The 23875-nt window shown below is 43.2% G+C and overlaps 1 protein-coding gene across 1 annotated transcript in view; it reads right to left on the bottom strand.

Moving 5' to 3' along the window:
- Window positions 1–841: 841 nt before the first annotated feature.
- LOC126971562 (E3 ubiquitin-protein ligase Ufd4-like) overlaps window positions 842–23875 on the bottom strand; it is a 32393-nt gene continuing 9359 nt past the window's right edge. Inside the window, exons 6-18 of the mRNA XM_050817865.1 lie at window positions 21807–22020; window positions 19398–19659; window positions 19093–19172; window positions 15530–15710; window positions 11233–11373; window positions 10861–10984; window positions 10574–10772; window positions 9156–9280; window positions 8701–8816; window positions 6144–6339; window positions 5721–5962; window positions 3396–3540; window positions 842–2812 (exon numbers count right to left, since the gene is read on the bottom strand). Of these exons, the coding sequence (XP_050673822.1) occupies window positions 2675–2812; window positions 3396–3540; window positions 5721–5962; window positions 6144–6339; window positions 8701–8816; window positions 9156–9280; window positions 10574–10772; window positions 10861–10984; window positions 11233–11373; window positions 15530–15710; window positions 19093–19172; window positions 19398–19659; window positions 21807–22020 (2163 nt within the window). The 3' untranslated portion in view covers window positions 842–2674. The remainder of the gene's footprint in view (window positions 2813–3395; window positions 3541–5720; window positions 5963–6143; window positions 6340–8700; window positions 8817–9155; window positions 9281–10573; window positions 10773–10860; window positions 10985–11232; window positions 11374–15529; window positions 15711–19092; window positions 19173–19397; window positions 19660–21806; window positions 22021–23875) is intronic.

Genomic DNA, 23875 nt, shown 5'->3' with positions numbered 1-23875 from the left:
CGTATTGCGGCGATCTTAACCAGATCATGGGTCCACCTACCAACACTGCGTCTTCCTGTACATGTTCGCTATTCGAGGACCTTTCTGCCCCACTGGCCATATGTCCGTCGAACTTTGTGCCCTGCCCACTGCCACTTCAGTTTTGCAATCATTTGGGCTTTGTCGGTGGACTTTGGTGCTCCTACGCTTCTCCTCATTTATGATTCGATCTCGCAAGGAAACTACGAGCACAGCCCTCTCCATTGCCCTCTGGGCGACCATGAGCTTTCCCAACAGGCCCATAGTTAGCGAACACGTCTGCGTACCGTAAGCCTTCACTGGCAACACACGCTGGTTGAAAATCTTCAAACATATTCAGACACTGTGGTATTTGGAAGAAGATTTGAGGCTATCGAGCATATGGCTTAAGTCTTCCGTGGTGATGTATTCACCGTTGACATTGACGCCCAGTCCGTTCGAGTTCATAAGCTTAAAGACATCTTACAATGCATGAACAGCTTCGGAGATGTGACATCGCCCTGTCGGACTCCTCGCTGCAATCGGGTATGCTTCGAGATCTGATCCTGGAGACGGTGGCGTTACAGATGGCGAGACATGGTGGCGTTTCCATACACTTCAACGCTTCGATATATCGATAATCAATGTGGTGAGACTGAAGCACCGCCCAAGTCTCGATCGAATTAAAGATTCTCATAGTCCACGACCGCTAAGCATAGTGGCTGGCAATACTGCCACGTCTAACAATATCTGTTACGACTTGTTATTTAATAAGAACTGCGAAGGGATCATTCGCCTGTTGCCTCATCAGTCGTTGTATCAAAATGAGTAAAATGAAAAATAGTTGACATTTTCCTTATTATTTTATTGATATTAGACTCAACAACACATACAGAATACATTCTAAAAAAAATCTAATTTGTTAACATGCTAAATACTTAATGATACATTTCAAACTAAATATACTATATCATACTATATATTTTAAAGAATCACAAGAACAACTTTAAGTTGATGAAATCAATTAACTAAAGGAACATACTGCTAAACATTTTACAACAGTGTTAGACACCGGATACTTCTACTCAATATTCATTTTTCAGTCGTGTTTATATTGTTCACATTGCATCGCACAGAGCACTTGCCAATTACATAATGTTTCTGCTTTCTTACTAAACAGTTCAATTACAAGAAATTTACCTTAACGAAGATTTCCGACGTTAAGGATAACAAAAAGTTCAGTTATGATGGATGCTATTTTATTAATAGTATATAAAGATTTTGTTGCAGAAATTTAACTTAGTAACACGCGGGATAGAAAGGAAAATCCTACGGATCAAAATATAATAAATTAATTTGTCAAAGATAGAATCAAACAATAGAAGTACCTACTATTTTAAATTTACACTAGAACCTTATTGAAGTTTTTCAAAGATTGACATAAGAATGAAGTAATGTAGTTTACTAGGTACATAAGCCGATTATTTACTGAACCAAGTTATTTTTACTAACAGTGCCTAAGACAGCTAGATTGCACGATTCATCAATTTATTTCTTCCATCATTAATAATTATTTATCACTTTCAAAGTTATCTATGTGTTAATTAACAGTAAATCATAGACCTCATTTTCAGTCAGTTTTCACGTCATATAACGTAAACAAAATCTTGCACGAGTACAAATTTAATTATATTTTATTTTAAATTATTATGTTTTAAATTCACACAATAGCCATATATTTTGATTAGCGGCCTAGTCGTAATCGTAAAACTGACGTATATTTTATAAATTGCCTGGCATGAATAGTTATCAGTTCAGGGGCATTAAATATTTAAACAATAACCATACAACTTTGTGAAATTATGATACAATTGTAAAAAATTGTTTCATTCTTCTAATTATGGCATCGGAATGAAAACGCCACAGTATTAAGTTCAAAAGTGCAATAAGTGTTTGTTAAATAAATTAAATTCATTTGATTTCCATTCTGGCATTACAAAACTGACATAAAAGTGATAAAAATTACAAGTTATTATAGCAGTAAATTAATATTTCTCCAATATATCAATATATCATCATAACTTATATTTCTTCAAAATTTCTGCCTGTGCTTTCTTTCTTTCCTTTTTCTGTGACAAGATATTATTCATAAATGATAAGAATTACCAACTGAGCAAATGAAGCTGCGATTTGGAATATAGATAATTATCATGAACAATTGGAACAATGGTATACAATCCAATAAACTTGTTTGAATATTATAAAAGCTACAATTCTCTGTATTTTTATTTTCAATCAATAAGAATAATTCCATCTCTTTCAGTCACGTATCACTTGTAATACAACTGAAGAGAACAAATAAAATCAAATACCTCCAACTTAGACAATTTAAATAAAACTCTAATAACTACAGATTACACAATATGATAGAGCATTTTATTAGATAGCCACATTGTTTATCTTATACATTTTCACATTTTTAATAGCTTTTTTTAGGCGAATATATCAAGTTTATTTCATGGTATTAACACTGAATTATATCACTATAGTGTCGTATCGTATGTCGTGTTGTAATTTGACGAGCCTAGTAATACTTGGCCCTAATATGTGAGGCCGATTGATCAGAGTTATATAAACAAAGTGTGAAAAGATATGATACATACAGGCTAAGATAAATCTAATTGAGATGAAAGCCGCGCTCGTTGGTGGCGGCTAAGAGCCTCTCTCGTAGAACCTCCTTGCACGAGTACTCCGGAAGTTTCAGATAATGCACGCACGTGTTGACTGACGGGTACGACCCATCACCGGCGTCCACCTGAATAGTTGACAATTATGTACGTTACTATATGTGCAATTATATATAAATTATGGAAGACCAAGATTCGTTCGAAGTCTCCCGTGCCAGTGCCAAATAAGATCAGAAGATGAATGAAAGTAAGCGTTCGAGTCGCCTGGTGTTAAGCGATCACCGCCAGCCACACTCTTTTGCAACAGCAGAGGAATCACAGGAGCGTTGCCGGCCTTTAAGGAAGGTGTACGCGCTTTTTTTTAAGGTACCCATGTCGTATCGTCCCGGAAACACCGCACAAGGAAGTTCATTCCACAGCTTTGTAGTTCATGGAAGGAAGCTCCTTCAAAATCGCACTGTGGAGGACCGCCACAAATTGGGGATGATATCCTAACTTGTGACGTGTCGTGCGAAGATCGAAGTCGGCGGCAGGAATCAGGGCAAAAAGTTCATCTCTTCAGAACACTCCCCCGTGATAAATGCGGTAGAAGATACACAATAAACGTTAAGTGATCCAGCCGACCACAGAGCACTGTGTCCCCGATAACGTAATGACATATAGAAACGATCTACACAATTGTTATCAATCGATACGTAATATATATGATACCTTTCTGACGACAGTGAGTCGGGGATGCAAGTTGGCCAGGCCTCCAGGCGGCAGGCTGCTACAACCTGTCGTGAACTGCAGGAAGGCCTTCCTCTCGCGACCCGACATCTCCACCAGCACGTCCACGAGCCGCAGAAAACCGGGGCTGCAATTATACAATGTTTGAATATTAGTTAAACCTAATAAAACCTAAAAATAGGTAGCACATACAAATAATAGTATGTTATTAATATTAAAGGTATATGATTTGCATAAAAGGTGTATATTAATACATAAAATCTCTACTAAGTTATTTTATACTTTTGAGTTTTTGAAGTCGGTTTTTTTAAAACGAAGTTTTTTTTATTTAGGTACACCAACTGCATAAATAACTTTGTTATCCCATTTAAAATATATAGGATTATGATTAAGCAGAAGGTAACGGAAAAAAGAAAAAGATGTAGATAGTCCTAATATATATAGATAGTTTAAGTATCTACAAAATGAAATCCATTAAAAACATTACTTGTAAAAAAAGTTGTGAGATTCGTGTCATCGGTCAATTTATTCAGTCCCAAACTTAACGGTCGGACTGTTTTAAGTTATTACGTAATTAGAAACCTAACATCTTATAGTGACCATGTCAATAATAATTAATATTTTGTTTCAAATAAATGGATTTACTTGGCCATTGCACTATACAATCTAATTTAATATAATATTACGTGAAATAGACTGTATTTTGATTTTAAAAAAGATACATTGTGTTTTCATGTGAGGGCCACTTGGTAATAATTTATTTATTTATTTATTATAGACACACCAACAAGATATTCCAAAGTAAAAATAATATAAAACGAACATTATGAACAGAATAGCTTTCTTACAGCTATGTACAGCTCTGTTGTATTATTAAAAATAATGTTAGTACAAAAAACGCAAAGTACTTTAAAGGTAATAAATTTTAAAAATACAAATTATTTCTTATGTTGAATATGAGTAAAACAAACCATATATCTAATTAAACACTATTATAAAGCACTGATGCAAAGTCTTTTAAATTGTAGCACCGACATCCCAAACGTATCCATGGAGTCAAAATTATTATTAAGGAGCTCATTAAATAATCTCATAGAGCGCTGCAGTGGAGAGTGAAGACCAATATTAGTTCTCGGAATAGCAAGTGGAAGAATTCACGATTAATAAGCCTTGCACCGAGGCGGGATATATTAAAATCAATTTGTTGTAATATTTCTGAGGCACTAACAATACCATTATATAATTTATGTAAAAATAGCAAGTCTTGAATACGACGACGATTTTCGAGATTTTAATTTAAAAATATTTAGCTTCTTGCTGTATGATAACCATGAACCGCTATGTTTTGTGATTTTGTATACCAGAAATCGAGTACAACAACTTTGAATATTTCCAACCTATCAACATGAATTTTGTAAAAGGGATCCCACATTACACAAGCATACTCCAAATGTGACCGAACAAATGCATTGTATAAACAGATGACAGAATTAATCTGTATAAAATCTTTGGAAGTACGTTTAATAAACCCAACCATTTTCGTTGCCTTTCCTTATGTGGTTTGAATGAAAGTCTAGTGTCAATTAATATTCCTAGATCTTTGGCAGTATTTACTTCATTGATGGCAAGGTCATTAACAAAATATGTTTTGGATATTACATTTTTCTTCCGCGTGATTTTAATATGAACACATTTATGAGCATTGTGGATCATTTTGTTTATGCTGGCCCAGTCGCTAACAGCGTTAAGATCTTCTTGTAACAACGCTCCATCATTATGCGACTTAATTAATCTGTACAACTTTAAATCATCAGCATACAGTAGCGCTTTGCTATGCTTCACAACCGAAACTAAGTCATTAATAAAAACTACAAACAGCAAAGGCCCTAGGAGAGATCCTTGGGGAACGCCAGAAAATGTGGTGTAACACGTGGAGGTATAACCATTCCTGATGACTCTTTGAGACCTACCACTTAGGTATGACTTAAACCAAGATAATAGGGGGTTAGAGATGCCGTAGTTGAAAAGCTTTGTAAGGAGTAGATTATGGTCGACTTTATCAAACGCACTACTGAGATCCGTGTAAATGACATCCGTTTGAATACCGCTGTCGACGCTTTCAGCTGGGTTATTAACAAAACTCATAAGATTTGTAACACTAGATTTGCCATGAAATAATACATGGATCTCACAACTTTTTACGGTAGTAGAACTAAGTTATGTTTTTGATGGCATCTATAAAAAAAATGTCAATGCTTGTCGTGAAGTGGCAATATGCAGCAGTGCGCGCTGGTGTAACACACGTACCTCTCTCTGGTGTACCCCAGCTTGGGCTCGGTGTACTGCAGCAGGTGGTCGCGCGTCCAGTCGGGGCCGCGCTCGCCACACAGCAGCAGCCGCAGCTCGGGCGGCGAGAAGGCCCGCAGCCGCCGCGGCGGGAACACGCCGCTGAACCCGCGCCGGAAGGCCGCGCTCTGGCGCCGCACGCCCGCCTCCACCAACCAGCGGCCGCTCAGCTCGGCGTAGCGGCGGGCGTTGTGCGCGCCCACCTGATCATATTATATTATACATCCTTCTATCTGTTTATAAAGTTCGTTAAATACGTCCAAATTGTAAAAGCCACTTAATTTTGATGAAATGAATTAAATATCCCTTAATAATTATTAATTGATAGAACTTCATCACATTGTAGTATCAATCAGCTTAGCATCATAATTATCAGGTAATCACCTCGATGTGCTCGCCGTCGTCACACAGCGGCTGCACCGTGTCGCCCACGTGGCTCATGCTGAGCGCCAGCTCGTCGAAGGTGGCGCCCTCCACCCGCACGTCGGCCGCGCGTCGTTCGCGCTCGGCCTCCGACAGGGACGCGTCGCTCATGATTGCGTCGTACTGGTCCGCGGCAGCCAGCACGCTCGTGAGGAACCTGGCGACAGTTTGGTCGGTGGTCACACGTGTAGCTTCTGAGACAGACTACTTCTCCCAATAAAACGAGTTATTTGAAAAATTTGCGTATTTCAAAAAAGGTACGCTCGGAACGTGCAATCTTTGAAATGAAGTAACAATATAACATGGCAAAATATCCTCAGTGTGCTTCAAAGTCAAAGTCACACTTTAGTAAAATAAGCATAGACTAAGCGCTATTGAATAGTCATTGTCACGGAACAGAAAACACTAGTGTAGGTGGCATGTGGGCGTTACCCTGTCCTTGTGTACAAATGTACCTACTCGAGGCTCAAGTTATACCAGTCATTCGATGTCAAGTAGCCGACGATCAAATAGCAGCGACATACCGGATGAACTGACTTACTTAGATCAAAGCGTTCAAGGTGGCCGGCAGATTGCCAATTTTTTTTTTTCAGAATACTTTCACTCAACCTATCAGCATGACCCAAACTCAAGAACTAAACACAATGAAATCGTCGAAGGCCACATGTCACTTAGTTCATGTCGTTTCACAGACTCAGATGTCATATCAGCACTCAAAAGCCTAGATGCAAATAGAGGTCCTGGTCCAGATTCTATACCTCCTAGTTTCTTAAAGGCCTGTGGCACAAAATTGGCTGAGCCGCTACGAATCATTTTCAATAAGTCTTTACTATGTGGAACTTTTCCCTCAAGATGGAAGGTTGCGGACATCAGTCCAATTCACAAGAAGGGAGATCCTGGAGATATTACTAACTGCTGGCCCATCTCAATTTTGTCTGCTACCGGTAAGCTGTTTGAATTACTCGTTCAGAAAAATATTTTTTTCCACCTTAAACCCTTGCTCATACCCCAACAGCATGGATTTCTACCTGGTAGATCAACTACATCGAATCTTGTGGATTTTGTTAGTGACATTACTCAAGCTTTCACAGATGGTCACGAATTGCATGCTATTTACACTGATTTATCAAAAGCCTTCGATGTCGTTGACCACGTACTGCTCATAGAAAAACTTGGTCACGCAGGAATATGTGGCTCTCTACTGCGGTGGTGCGAATCCTATTTGCAGAACCGTTCCCAGATTGTAAAGAACCGTGGCTTTAAAGTCAATTTCAAGACCCGTGCCATCAGGGGTTCCACAGGGCTCCCATTTAGGGCCCTTTTTTTCTTGGTCTTTGTGAACGATGTAGCTCAATTAAAATCCAAATTTCAAATGATTGCAGACGACTTAAAAATTTATCGTGATATTAAATCTACAGAAAATACGATCATATTACAAAGTGATCTTGATACGATCTGCGTTTTAAATTCCTCAAAATGTTTTTACTCAAACTTTTCTCGAAAACGAAATTCTTTACTACTTACTTACTTAATAAATGCGCGTCCACTAACAGAAGTTCGAGATTTAGGCGTCGCGGTAGACACAAATTTAGAGAGCACACTGACTACATTTCTAAAAAGGCATCTCGTCTTTCAGGTTTTGTGATTAGACAAACTAAATTTTTCAACGACCCTGATGTGTCGAAGATACTTTTTAACAGCTACGTGGGTAGTCTTTGAGTATTGCAGTCCGGTGGGCAGTCGAAATTCTTATATCATCTCTAATTTTCAAGTAATCTGTGTCGTAGATTAGATTGCTACGAATCTAGACTTGTGCATTTTGGCATGACGTCTCTTGTACAGCGTAGGAAAGTGTCAGACCTTGTCTTTTTACACAAACTGATTCATGGCCACATAGACAGTCCTCTATTATTAAGTAAAATTACCTTGGCTGTCCCACGGCATTGCAGCCGTATTGTTAATAGGAAAACGTTCAGTCTACCCTCAACACGCACAAATTATGGTCAACATTCTAGTTTATATCGCATTTGTTCTCTGTATAATGAAGTCTGTCAGAAGGTAGACATATTCAATACGTCAGTCCCTAGGTTCAGACGACTTCTGCTAGAAAAAGCGGATTATTGGCTTGGGGACTGTGGGGTTGAATTGTGTTCATCTAGCTTAAGTAATTAATGTTTTTAGTTTTACATAAAATTTAGAACAAATTTAAAAGCATGCTGTGTTCACTTCCAGAAGGAGGCACTCGCCCCAACATGTTAACATATTTTTCTGTTTTATACAATATTAAGAGTGTATCCCGTTTAGTGAACCCAATAAAAAAAAAGTGAAGGATAATTATCTATTTAAAAAATATAAATGTGCCTTATTATGCCATTTTTTAGAAATCATAGCCGCGATAAAAATATGTCCAATGGAGGGATTTCCTATCATATTTTATTAATTTAAATGCAAATAATATTCTTTATGTGTTGTACAAAATATACAATTAAAAAAGCTTCATAAGATGTGTGATACTAACCTATGCCTGATGGGGTCGACTTCTTCTAAATGTTCGACCGTGAGTTGCTCGCCGCACATGATGCGTAAGAAAGGCTCGGACAGGGGTAAATCTACTAGCCGTCCATCTTGTAAAACCTGATGATACAATTTAAATAAGTCTACCAAATAACCATAAACGACTAGTTTTATGATAAACTAAAAGAAACACATTAATACTTTGACAAAACACGATCATTTTGTAATATTTATGTGTGGAGTCATACTCAGGTAAATATAAATACACGACAACTTGAGAATCTTGTATTTATAAAAAAGGTTCAAACTGTTAGAACTTTGAAATCTGTGCACAAATTCAAATTATTTTTGAATATTTTCTGTAATTTATGAAGGATAACAAGGTCTTGGAAAATCGACGTATTTTACACTAGAATTGGTATACTTGTTAAAAATTTAATATTTAAATATAAGTTATACCTTAGCTAAGAATACTCCTAGGAACCAGAAATATTTGCAAACTTTATCACAGATAAGAGAGTCTTGTAGTTGGGGAGCCGGAAACAATCCACCGGAGCGTGTTACGTAGTAGCCGACTGGTTTCTCTGCAATCAAAACAAATTTAAATTATTATAAATTAAATTACATCGTACACTTTTCCGTGAATTCTGTATTAAAAAATAAACATTAAAAATCACAAGGACAAATTATTTCCATTGCAGGCATTACTTTCCTCCATTCTCGCTTGCTATAAACATTGCCCAAATTCGACTTCTATTTTAACATACAGAGAAGTGTTATTGGAGATCATAGATGTATATTGGCATTGGTTGCCGCTTCACGCAGGTCTGTTTTATAGAATTTAATATAAAAAAGGAAGATATTTAGGGATTAACATAATATGTATTATACACTATTACTTTATATTTAGGAAATTACATCTGTATTACAAAATTAGAGAGTTAGGACACGCTCTATCACATGACAGCCACGGCAGTATCTTCCTATCTAGTATTGCCATTGACATCATTGAAAACAATCTACGACTTGCCCAATCTAAAAACTAACACCAGAACATCGACGTAATTTGCGATAGTATGTGACAAAGAAAGCCATGGCTCGTATTTCATATTCAGAGACATATTGAAAGCCACGCTAAAGAAGTAGCGGACATAGCTACTTTTATACAACTAAAATAACAGAACATTTGAATACAATATCACTAAAAAAACGGAAATATATAAGCATTCGAACATTGCTGCGTCCTTTCAGGGTGTTGACATGTCACTTAACAAACACTGTATACATACAGACTTATAATAATATGCTAGCGAATAGAAGCGTATGCTGAAACGCAGACGACGCAAGGCAGAGCCGATGTAACATATATATACGTACTAAGAGCTACGTACGCTTCAGAGCAGTCACGTGCGGCGCAGACATGCGTCTGTCCTGCTCTGCCTCTCGTAACGCCGGCACAGATTTCTGCGCGATGCGTGCATTTTTACCGCAAATTACTTTGTATGTATGTTTTTTGTTTTGTTGTAGTTTTCTTTTGATGCCTAATCATTTAATTGAACCTTGTTTGTATGATACTAATCTTGCAGACTATTAAAAAAAGACATTAAAAGAGTTATAATGGATAATTATTATTGCCGAGAAATTATACGTCGACAAGAACCTAGAAGCGACCTCTTGTTACCAGCTTGGCAACAAACTGCCCCTTGTGTATTAAAATAATTTTTAAATCTGTAAAAGCAAACCTATATTTCCTCGTTCTATTTCTATAGACCTCTGACCTCATTTTACTCGTCAACTCGAATTCGTTTATTCTTTATACTTAACAATCAATCAATCATGATAAATTTAATTTGATTGATTGATTGATTGATATATACCGTCCGGCAACATGAGGTGATGCGGCGCGGTGTCCAAGTCCTGTGCATTGCCGTCGTTGAGCCACATCTGCAGGTCAGCGCGCTGAAGCTCTGCCGCCACCAACGCGTAGAACTCCAGCGTCGGACCGAGCCCGGTGCCCTCCTCACCGGCGAACTCCACTTCCAGCACAGATTTTCGTGCAGCATGTACTCGCATTACCTTTTTAACACAAATTAAATAAAAAGTAGATACTTAACACAAAAAAAAAATGTAACGGATAATTAAAACATATATAGCACTATTATACCTGCATAGCGGAGCGCAACAGGTTGGGATCCCTCGGTATCCTAACTCGCTCATGTCTAAGACGACCCATACGAAATTCTGTAGCTTCTAGCTCTGCTCGGCGCATGGAAACTGCATTGCCAGCCCTGAATAAATAAGAATATATTTATTTTATAGCTCTGCCAAACTTTCGGTATTACAATAACGGCGGAAGTCTAATTAGCAGTAACGTTACATGAGGGAAAACAAACTCAAGGATGGTAATGAATTTCATGTGGTGATAATTATATTGCCTGATCTACAACGACACCGCAATAAACCACTTAATGAACGGTCGGTCAATAGAAACATGTCCAAAAACGATATTTGTGTAAGGTACAGTAGTATAACAGACCTCTGTCTCTCGATAGCCCTGTCGCGCTGCGCCTGGAGCCACACGATGGTACGCGACGTGCCGAAGGCTGTGCACGCGAAGAACATCTGCCGAGTCTCCAGCGGGAATAAGAACGGACACCAATCGTTCAGCTGCTGACACCTACGTTCACACATTACTTTTATAGATTGAGTGACTCGGAAATTTATATAGTAACGGAATAAGCGAAAAGCGGAAGAGATACAGTAATTACATTTTATGTAAATGATACCAAATTGTTGGGCAGGCTGGCATGGTCCTTAGCGCCTAAACTATGTTTTGACTTTTGACAATTAACAGCGACATAGCACAGATAATATTTAGTTTTTCCAGGTTTGCGCATAATTTATTCTCTCTAACATCGTAAAAAAATCAAAATACAATATCGTAACCATAGGGTTACGATATTGTTGGCAGCGCGGGCGCCGCGGCCCGCAGCCGCCGCAGCACGCGCCGCACACGTCATTATATTATTATTGTGAGTGGTCCTCACCAGGCGGGCGCCGAGTGGAAGGACGCGGGCGGCAGCGGTGGCGCCGCGGCCCGCAGCCGCCGCAGCACGCGCCGCACACGTCATTATATTATTATTGTGAGTGGTCCTCACCAGGCGGGCGCCGAGTGGAAGGACGCGGGCGGCAGCGGTGGCGCCGCGGCCCGCAGCCGCCGCAGCACGCGCCGCACACGTCATTATATTATTATTGTGAGTGGTCCTCACCAGGCGGGCGCCGAGTGGAAGGACGCGGGCGGCAGCGGTGGCGCCGCGGCCCGCAGCCGCCGCAGCACGCGCCGCACACGTCATTATATTATTATTGTGAGTGGTCCTCACCAGGCGGGCGCCGAGTGGAAGGACGCGGGCGGCAGCGGTGGCGCCGCGGCCCGCAGCCGCCGCAGCACGCGCCGCACACGTCATTATATTATTATTGTGAGTGGTCCTCACCAGGCGGGCGCCGAGTGGAAGGACGCGGGCGGCAGCGGTGGCGCCGCGGCCCGCAGCCGCCGCAGCACGCGCCGCACACGTCATTATATTATTATTGTGAGTGGTCCTCACCAGGCGGGCGCCGAGTGGAAGGACGCGGGCGGCAGCGGTGGCGCCGCGGCCCGCAGCCGCCGCAGCACGCGCCGCACACGTCATTATATTATTATTGTGAGTGGTCCTCACCAGGCGGGCGCCGAGTGGAAGGACGCGGGCGGCAGCGGGGGCGGCAGCGGTGGCGCCGCGGCCCGCAGCCGCCGCAGCACGCGCCGCACACGTCATTATATTATTATTGTGAGTGGTCCTCACCAGGCGGGCGCCGAGTGGAAGGACGCGGGCGGCAGCGGTGGCGCCGCGGCCCGCAGCCGCCGCAGCACGCGCCGCACACGTCATTATATTATTATTGTGAGTGGTCCTCACCAGGCGGGCGCCGAGTGGAAGGACGCGGGCGGCAGCGGTGGCGCCGCGGCCCGCAGCCGCCGCAGCACGCGCCGCACACGTCATTATATTATTATTGTGAGTGGTCCTCACCAGGCGGGCGCCGAGTGGAAGGACGCGGGCGGCAGCGGTGGCGCCGCGGCCCGCAGCCGCCGCAGCACGCGCCGCACACGTCATTATATTATTATTGTGAGTGGTCCTCACCAGGCGGGCGCCGAGTGGAAGGACGCGGGCGGCAGCGGTGGCGCCGCGGCCCGCAGCCGCCGCAGCACGCGCCGCACACGTCATTATATTATTATTGTGAGTGGTCCTCACCAGGCGGGCGCCGAGTGGAAGGACGCGGGCGGCAGCGGTGGCGCCGCGGCCCGCAGCCGCCGCAGCACGCGCCGCACACGTCATTATATTATTATTGTGAGTGGTCCTCACCAGGCGGGCGCCGAGTGGAAGGACGCGGGCGGCAGCGGTGGCGCCGCGGCCCGCAGCCGCCGCAGCACGCGCCGCACACGTCATTATATTATTATTGTGAGTGGTCCTCACCAGGCGGGCGCCGAGTGGAAGGACGCGGGCGGCAGCGGTGGCGCCGCGGCCCGCAGCCGCCGCAGCACGCGCCGCACACGTCATTATATTATTATTGTGAGTGGTCCTCACCAGGCGGGCGCCGAGTGGAAGGACGCGGGCGGCAGCGGTGGCGCCGCGGCCCGCAGCCGCCGCAGCACGCGCCGCACACGTCATTATATTATTATTGTGAGTGGTCCTCACCAGGCGGGCGCCGAGTGGAAGGACGCGGGCGGCAGCGGTGGCGCCGCGGCCCGCAGCCGCCGCAGCACGCGCCGCACACGTCATTATATTATTATTGTAAGTGGTCCTCACCAGGCGGGCGCCGAGTGGAAGGACGCGGGCGGCAGCGGTGGCGCCGCGGCCCGCAGCCGCCGCAGCACGCGCCGCACACGTCATTATATTATTATTGTGAGTGGTCCTCACCAGGCGGGCGCCGAGTGGAAGGACGCGGGCGGCAGCGGTGGCGCCGCGGCCCGCAGCCGCCGCAGCACGCGCCGCACACGTCATTATATTATTATTGTGAGTGGTCCTCACCAGGCGGGCGCCGAGTGGAAGGACGCGGGCGGCAGCGGTGGCGCCGCGGCCCGCAGCCGCCGCAGCACGCGCCGCACACGTCATTATATTATTATTGTGAGTGGTCCTCACCAGGCGGGCGCCGAGTGGAAGGACGCGGGCGGCAGCGGTGGCGCCGCGGCCCGCAGCCGCCGCAGCACGCGCCGCACACGTCATTATATTATTATTGTGAGTGGTCCTCACCAGGCGGGCGCCGAGTGGAAGGTCGCGGGCGGCAGCGGTGGCGCCGCGGCCCGCAGCCGCCGCAGCACGCGCCGCACACGTCATTATATTATTATTGTGAGTGGTCCTCACCAGGCGGGCGCCGAGTGGAAGGTCGCGGGCGGCAGCGGTGGCGCCGCGGCCCGCAGCCGCCGCAGCACGCGCCGCACACGTCATTATATTATTATTGTGAGTGGTCCTCACCAGGCGGGCGCCGAGTGGAAGGACGCGGGCGGCAGCGGTGGCGCCGCGGCCCGCAGCCGCCGCAGCACGCGCTGCACACGTCATTATATTATTATTGTGAGTGGTCCTCACCAGGCGGGTGCCGAGTGGAAGGTCGCGGGCGGCAGCGGTGGCGCCGCGGCCCGCAGCCGCCGCAGCACGCGCCGCACACGTCATTATATTATTATTGTGAGTGGTCCTCACCAGGCGGGCGCCGAGTGGAAGGACGCGGGCGGCAGCGGTGGCGCCGCGGCCCGCAGCCGCCGCAGCACGCGCCGCACACGTCATTATATTATTATTGTGAGTGGTCCTCACCAGGCGGGCGCCGAGTGGAAGGACGCGGGCGGCAGCGGTGGCGCCGCGGCCCGCAGCCGCCGCAGCACGCGCCGCATACGTCATTATATTATTATTGTGAGTGGTCCTCACCAGGCGGGCGCCGAGTGGAAGGACGCGGGCGGCAGCGGTGGCGCCGCGGCCCGCAGCCGCCGCAGCACGCGCCGCACACGTCATTATATTATTATTGTGAGTGGTCCTCACCAGGCGGGCGCCGAGTGGAAGGACGCGGGCGGCAGCGGTGGCGCCGCGGCCCGCAGCCGCCGCAGCACGCGCCGCACACGTCATTATATTATTATTGTGAGTGGTCCTCACCAGGCGGGCGCCGAGTGGAAGGACGCGGGCGGCAGCGGTGGCGCCGCGGCCCGCAGCCGCCGCAGCACGCGCCGCACTAGTCATTATATTATTATTGTGAGTGGTCCTCACCAGGCGGGCGCCGAGTGGAAGGACGCGGGCGGCAGCGGTGGTGCCGCGGCCCGCAGCCGCCGCAGCACGCGCCGCACACGTCATTATATTATTATTGTGAGTGGTCCTCACCAGGCGGGCGCCGAGTGGAAGGACGCGGGCGGCAGCGGTGGCGCCGCGGCCCGCAGCCGCCGCAGCACGCGCCGCACACGTCATTATATTATTATTGTGAGTGGTCCTCACCAGGCGGGCGCCGAGTGGAAGGACGCGGGCGGCAGCGGTGGCGCCGCGGCCCGCAGCCGCCGCAGCACGCGCCGCACACGTCATTATATTATTATTGTGAGTGGTCCTCACCAGGCGGGCGCCGAGTGGAAGGACGCGGGCGGCAGCGGTGGCGCCGCGGCCCGCAGCCGCCGCAGCACGCGCCGCACACGTCATTATATTATTATTGTGAGTGGTCCTCACCAGGCGGGCGCCGAGTGGAAGGACGCGGGCGGCAGCGGTGGCGCCGCGGCCCGCAGCCGCCGCAGCACGCGCCGCACACGTCATTATATTATTATTGTGAGTGGTCCTCACCAGGCGGGCGCCGCGTGCGCGGCCAGTGTGAGCGGCTCCTGCAGCTGGTGGTGCAGCTTGTGCGTGAGCTGCGCCGAGTGGAAGGACGCGGGCGGCAGCGCGGGCGCCGCGGCCCGCAGCCGCCGCAGCACGCGCACGCAGCACGACACTGCCTCGCCCGCGCCGACCACGCCGCGCTCCGCTGCCAACAACACGTATTACACGCATTACACACACGACAAAATATCTCAATATATCTAACATTAAACTAGACAATTTTCTGATAAGGGCTCTGAAATCTATGAACAGGGATTCTCAAGCCTGTGTTCGTATTAATGGTGCCTATACGGGCTGGTTTGATATCTCCAAAGGTGCAGGTTGTGTAGCCTCGCCTTGGTTGTTCAATCTATTCATGGATAGATGCATGAATGATGTGAGAGAAATGCAATGTGGAATAAATATGGAAGGGTTGTGTGTTAAGTGCCTCTTGTACGCCAAAGATCAAGTCATTTTTTCATCATCGGTAAATGAATTGCAACAAATGATGGACTGCTTGAACGGGAGCTTTAAAGAGAGAGTTTTGAAAGTAAATAATGAAGAACGAAACAAGAAAGACGAAAGTAATGGTATTTGAGAAGGATGAAAGACTGAGTGTACTATCACTATTGAAGATGAAAGGTTAGAACAAGTTACTGAATTCGTATATTTGGGTAGCATGTTTACAAGAGACAAGATATGGAGGTGATATTGAAAGGAGAGTGACTGCGGGAAACTGTGTGAATGGAGCGCTGCATGCCTTTATAAACGGTCAGACTGTGCCAATAGAAGCACGAATGGCTGTACATAATGGCGTGCTTGTCGCCACATTAATGAATGGAAGTGAGAGTTGGGTACGGCAGAAGAAGCATAAAAGCAGAATTAACGCAGTTGAGATGCGATCACTGCGTAGTACGTATGGGATAAGACTGACTGATGGAATTCCGAATGCGGTAATACGAGCGCGCTTAGGTTTGAAAGAGGATGTTGTGACAAGGACTGAAAAAGGAATGCTGAAATGCTTTGGACACGTGGAGCGAATGAGTGAGGCAAGAATGACGCATCAAATATATAAGGCAAGTGTGTGTGGGCAAGTCGGTCACAGGAGACGTCGTAGAACATTCGTCGACCAAATTGGGGACGTTTTGAGAAAAGGAGAGGTCCGAAGCACTCGCAACCGGCGAGCATGTATGAAAAGAGTAATGAATGTAGAGGAAGCGCGTGAGGTTTGTAAGGATAGAAGCAAATGACATTCTATTCTCTCTGCCTATACCGACGGGAACAAGGCGTGAGTGTGTATGTATGTATCTGACATTAAACACTTATTTTTCTTTATTTTATTTTTATTTCCTTCTTCCACGTCCTACAAAGCTGTGGAATGAGCTTCCTTGTGCGGTGTTTCCGGGACGATGCGATATGGGTACCTTCAAAAAAAGCGCGTCTTCCTTAAAGGCCTGCAACGCTCCTCTAGTGTTGCAAGAGAATGTGGGCGCCGGTGATCACTTAACACCGGGCGAACCGTCCGCTCGTTAGTGCTCCTGTTCCATAAAAAAAAATAGTTTAAAAAAACAAAAGAACACGCTTTATATATATAATTCAACTAAAAAATAGAAAATAAATTTAAATTGAAAATAGTGTAAAAAAATATTATATATTTCATTATAAAAAAAAGCGTGGGATGTAGAAGAATTATTATTTTAATAATATCTTAAAAAACACCCCACGCTTTTTTATGATGAAATATATAATATTTTTTTACACTATTTTCAAATTAAATTTATTTTCATTTATTTTAGTTGAATTTTGTTGTTTTTTTTAAACTATTATTTATTTTTCATTTTTTAGTTATTTTTTTTAGATTAAATAAAGGAATTTTAATATTTGCGAATAAAAATATTTTAGTTATATTGAAAGATCACTTAATTCAGCTAGCCCGAGATCCCCGAACTAGCTCTTATAATAATTAGCTCAGTTAAATCACGCATTAATAATTTATAATGGAAATATAAATTCACCGCCATCTATTCGCTTCTAAACGAATTAGATACTTTAATTTTGTGGAACTGTCTTGACATGTCGCGCGTTTCCTTTGCAGTTTACAATAAATTACTAGATGGCGCTTATTAGTGATTTATTTATTTAAAAATTATATAAATTAACAAAAATATATTTTGCAATTGATAAATTGAATAATTTTATCAAATTAGTGTAATGTCATCGGTCCTCGATAAATCTACAAAGTTTGAACGAAATCTAGGCGTTTAAAGTGGGTCAAAATCGCGCCCAAAGAAGTCGGTTACAAACATAAAAATATACAAACATACAAGTGAAGCTAATATAAAGCGTGTAAAAAATTACTTACAGGCCCTACATTGTTTGGGAAACTGATCGAATTTGAGGAAAGTGAGTTAAGTCTGGCAAAATACACTGATTAGTACCAGTTATGTTGATTTTACCATAGTGGTAATAATATTTTTATCACCTAACACGCTCAAACTTTCCGAAATGCTGGAAAAGGGTAAAATTTATAACATCCACACAGTCTTCATATCGTTTTTCGACGGCCATGAATGCAAATTAGACTAATTATGCCTTTTATTTATGTCGGTACACATCATTCACACTGATTGGTATCAGAAAAAAAACATGGCTAAAGCCCGTTTTTCACACTTTTATTGTATAGAATATCTTATTAAATGGGTATATAATAGGGTTATTTTTAACTGATTGGTAACTGGGTTTTAGAATCCTTAGTTTAAATATTTGTGAACCATTTATTATTTATCACCCGACTGCGCTAAAAGACGGGTTATGTTTTTCACGAGTATATGTATGCAGCTTAGATAATTTATACCTCTAGATAGTCACTTGCTGTCAGACAACCGATAAAAACAGACCAGGATAAATACTTTTGTGTGCACGACAATCTACATCTTACACCCGCAATTTGTATGACACTTTGTGTTAGTGTACGAGGATTGCTCAAAATAAAGGTTAATTCTAAACTCAATTTTTTTTCGACGTTTTCACAGCTGACACAGTCTATTCTAGTGACACTGGATATAACAAAGTTAAATAAAAAAATGACGGATTTTTGCTAAACCTGCGTTTCTAGAATCCCTCCAGACAGTTGTTTTTAAAAATATTGTTAATTAAAGTACAATGAGCTCCTGTTCCATAATTAACCTACCCCCTATTAGTCCAGTGCCCGTTTGTACAAAACTTGATTTGACGCTTATAAGCACCGGCTTCCTTAGCAACTTTGCCGATTTAAGTCAAGTGCAATCGGGTATGATGACTTTCTTGTTTTCGAGTTTTTTCATTTCCTAATTACACAAAAATGCAGTCGGGTTTTTACTTTATATTTCGAATATATACCTAAGCAATAAATGTTCCGGAGAAGTAATCACCAAAATATCATCTACACTAAAACGTTCTCGGTAACACGCTGCATCTTATGGTATAAGTAGTATTCCGCTTGGTTCAGTAGTTTCGCAGTATAAAGGACAAAAAAAAGTCTTTCCATTAATAAGTATAGATGTTTATACCTGGATCACCAGGTTCGTCATCTTCACTATCACTCGAAGACGCAAAGGTATCAATCCCTTCCATTTCTTTGTATGTCAACCTGTGAAAAACAATAAATAGCTTATCTTAATTTTAAATATTATATTAGAATTATAATGTTGATATATGTTAATTTTAGGATGAAAATGTAAAAGTTAAATAGTTATTTAACCCAAGCCGCATGAATAGTTTACTTCAAATGCAAAATATACTCAAATGTATTTTCGTATCAGAACTACTAGGCTGGAAATTCATTGATATAGAAGAGAAGAGTGTATGAACTAACGTGTAGGTAGTATCTCTGTGGGCTTCTGTGACTGGCATCTTCGCATTGAGAGCCAGTATAGCTCGGTATATCGTCCACGAAGGCCTCTCCAGGGGCAGCGACACGCTGCCGTTGCTGAGCACCAGCTTGAGGGCAGGAAGACGGCTCGCGGTCGCCGCGGGAGCGGCGCTATTCGTTCCCGTCACTGTGACGACACTGCTGCTTGGCGTAGGTTCCTGTGATTCCTCTACATCGGAATCTTCGGTCAACGGTATATCGAGATCTGTAGACATATTTACAATAAGAATTGAATAATGCTTTTTTTCCAATAAGTTAAAACACATCTTTTTCCATTAAACACTTCAGGCAAAAGTGTAAATTGTGCATAGAAAACTGATGAATAGTGATATAATGTTAATCATTCTCAATAAACTTAAGAGTAACAAATAATATATGAGGACTATAATGGTATAATTCATAATAAGGAGGTGTTACAGACTTCCATTTCCCATGCTCCTGACCTACTTGTCTGTCTTTCAAACATAGTCTCTTGTAAATTTATTGAAGTAGGCGTGACTTTGCGGAAATCCATAATTATACAAATGATTTGAGTTTTCTTTAGTGTTAATTCCGCCAATATTTGTATGTTTCGCCTCTTAAGCAATTCGACACGTGTTTCGACTCTACACGAGGCATCCTCAGGACGTGTTGTCTCGCCTGGCACGAGACTGAAACTTTGTCACTCATTTGTATAGTCTCTTGTTCTTTGTATTGTTGAATTTGCCTTTTTTTTCCTACACCCTAGACCTCATCGTGAAATGTACGCCTTCCCCATAGTATAGAGTAAAATTTATTGAATCTAACTTAAACTACAGTATAGAGTATGAATATAAACTATACATTTATTTAACTATCACACTGGCCCCGTGCGCGTTGATGAATTTCACGCACAACTTTTGGATTGCTTCGCAGGTGGGTGTAGTATGGTATGTGATGGGGTTTGTTTTGCGCCACCCTGAGAAGTGGCAAAAGTTAGGGATGTTGTTCTTGTTATTTGCTCTTAATATTTTTTATGATAAAATCCAAAAATTCTGAGCGGCACTACAATTGCGCTAGTCACATGAGACAAAAAATGTTAAGCCTCATTTGCCCAGTAATTTCACTCGCTACGGCGCCCTTTAGACCGAAACACAGAAATATTTATACATTATTACTGCTTCACGGCAGAAATAGGCGCCGTTGTGGTACCCATAAACTAGCCGGCATCCTGTGCCTCCCATAGGTCTTAATAAATGTTTTCTTTTGAACTCTTATTTTCCTAGTCTACTACTTCCTTCTTTATAGTTTTATTTTAATTGTCGATGTAGACGTTCGTTTTTAATGTACCATGGAGCATTAGTGATCATTCGAAGCATTTTGGGTTTGAACCGTTGCAGTATTTCAATACTCGAGTTTGAGGCTGTGCCCCATAGTTGTATTCCGTAGGTCCATATCGGTTTAATTATGACTATGTATAGATGAAGCTTATTTTGTAGTGTTAATTTAGATTTTCGATTTAGAAGCCAATACAAATTTCTCACTTGATGCCCCAAGGCTTTTCTTTTATTGAAAATATGTTTAGTCCATGTTAAACGTCTATCTAGGTGAATGCCTAAGTATTTGATGCTATCGGTCTGAGGGACCCTAACTTGATTGAGTTCTACCTCGGGGCAGGTTTCGCACCTCATTGTAAAGGTCACATGCACGGACTTTGTTTCATTCGCCTTTCTCCTCCAGTCCTTCAGCCAATCAGATGCATTGTTCAAATAAGTTTGTAATTTTTGAGACGCTCCAGCGCTCCACACCCATATTAGCAGTTGATGCAACTGCTAATATGGGTGTGTCATCAGCATATGTACCGGTGATTACATTATCTGCTTTCGGAAGATCATATGTATATATCAGATATAATAAGGGACCCATGATGCTACCCTGGGGGACTCCTGCTTTGATATTAATGAGGTTAGTAATACTGTCACCGTGTTTAACGTAGAAATGCCTTTCCTCGAGGTATGATTTTGTAAACATAAAATAGTTGATGGGTAAGTTAGTATGTATCTTATAGAGGAGTCCATCGTGCCACACTCTATCCAATGCTTGTGAAATGTCCAAAAACACTGATGAGACATATTATAGTTCCTGTTATAAAGCATTGTTTATTTTTTCCACTATTCTATATACTTGTTCTATCGTTCCATGACGTTGCCTAAATCCGAACTGATGCTCAGGGATTATGTTGATTTCTGACAGTTTAACCATGAGCCTCTTAATAAAGAGTTTTTCGAGTACTCTAGATGGAAGAGGTAGAAGGCTGATAGGACCGTACCGTCCTATCAGCCTTTTACGTCGGTGAGATCTTTACCTGTCTTCGGAACAAGAAGGAATACTAACCAACAGTCTGGTTGAGGTTGGTGCGGCCCGGGCGCGGGTCGAAGGCCGGTATGAGCGCCGAGAACTGCCGCTTGAGCACGAAGTCGTCGTCCCAGGGCCGGCGCCCGCGCCACGCGCCGCCCGCCGCCAGCCAGGCGCCGCGGCCTCGCCCGCCGGCCGCGGTCACCGCCTCCAGGGCCTCCTCCTCCATCAGCGACAGCAAGTTACGGGACACCTGCGACCATTGCTATAAAGGTTTGCATGTTTACTCTTCTTATTTGACACTTTACATCGCTCTTATAATAATAAAAAAAATAAAATCTAAAAAAGTAACTTAAAGTATTCAAATACTATTGTGAAACATAGCCAACCAGTGCGGACATTTTAAACGCATTCTGTTTTGACTTGCTTGGTGCGCATGTACATGACATAGTTAATAACAACACACAAACAAGTGGAGAAGATTAGGTGAAAATTTACATTTTTTTTTTAAATGTAAAATTTGGATATGTGTCCATCAATTTTTCCTATTTCTTCTAATATCGCGTTGCGAGGTGCGGGTGCTTGAATATTTTCTCCGTATTTTTATTCAAATTATTGCGATTCAAGTTTTAATTATTATTTTAAAAGTAGTGTTTCATGTTAAGTAAATATAAACCTTAAATATTACTTAAAATTACAGTTAATAAGTGTAGCTACAGTGATTTACGAACTAAACAATTTTAAACAAAATCTTGTTCTGACAAACTTGCGGAAACGCGTAAGCGACGCGTCTTGCACAGCACTTACGACCTTTTTGCCACAAGCGTGCTATGCAGCGATGACACGAGCAATTAGATCGTCGTAAACAAGGTATTATTCATAACACGTTAATTACCTACATATTTTGTACTGCTAAAAGATTGAATATTGTCATTGAAACAATGAGTTCTTGTAGTGGTTGTAAGCAATCCGTCGCCTCTGCTGAGAGATTAACCTGCTCCTTGTGTCCTAACCACTACCATTATGGATGTATTGGTTTGTCGAAGGAGAATTTCTCGAAGTTGTCTTCAAAAGCCAAGGCCGCTTGGAAGTGCCCAGAGTGCAAGATGCCTCGGCCAAAGGGTGACAACACCAACACCCCAGTGAAGACGTCGGATCTAGATCCATTGAGTGAGTCCAAAGTTCAAGTCGACTTTTCTTCATTCGACGAGCGTTTTAATCGGTTTGAGGAGGCAATATCGACAAAAATACATAATTTGGGATCGTCTTTGGCACACAACATCAACACACAGTTGGCGACACTTCAGAATCTAATACAACAGATACCAGAACTTATCAAAACCGTCGAGTTTATGTCTAGTAAATTCGACGAGATGCAAGGCGAAATTAAGTGTCTAAAATCGGAGGTGTCAACCCTTCGCGGGGATAATACTAAACTTCAGAATAGCGTGTGTGATTTAAACAATAAAATGTCGGAAATAGAACAGAGGGCACGCGAATCCAACTTAGACCTTCAATGTGTTCCAGAGTTCCCTAGGGAAAATCTTATTACTACGGTTATACAACTGGGTAAAACCATTTCTTATCCAATCGCTGAAAGTGATATTATCTCATGCACCCGGATAGCTAAGGTCAACACAAATAGCAGCAGGCCGCGGTCTGTTATCCTCAAGCTCACATCGCCGCGAAAACGAGATGAATTTCTTGGTGCATGTTTAAAATTCAACAAATCGAACCCATTGGACAAACTGAACAGTTCTCACCTCGGCATAGCGGCCGATAAAACCCCTATCTACGTGTCTGAACACCTCTCACCAGCGAACCGTACTCTGCATGCTTTGGCTCGCACTTATAAAAAGGATCAAGGTTACAAATACCTTTGGGTGCGTCACGGTCGCATTATAATGAGAAAGGATGATTCGTCGCCTGCTATATGGATTAAAAATAGTGATTTTCTTAGTAAAATTAAGATCTAATTTTATTCGTATATTTTTTTTGTGGTTTTAATGATTATCTGTAAATGCATAAAAGGCTCTGTTAGCAAATTTAGTGTATACTACCAAAACGCTAGAAGTATACGGGGTAAATTACAAAGTTTTTACTTGAAT

The sequence above is a fragment of the Leptidea sinapis genome, chromosome 24, assembly GCF_905404315.1.
Source record: "Leptidea sinapis chromosome 24, ilLepSina1.1, whole genome shotgun sequence".
Classification (NCBI taxonomy): Eukaryota; Metazoa; Arthropoda; class Insecta; order Lepidoptera; family Pieridae; genus Leptidea; species Leptidea sinapis.
This window is presented reverse-complemented; position numbering and strand designations above follow the sequence as displayed.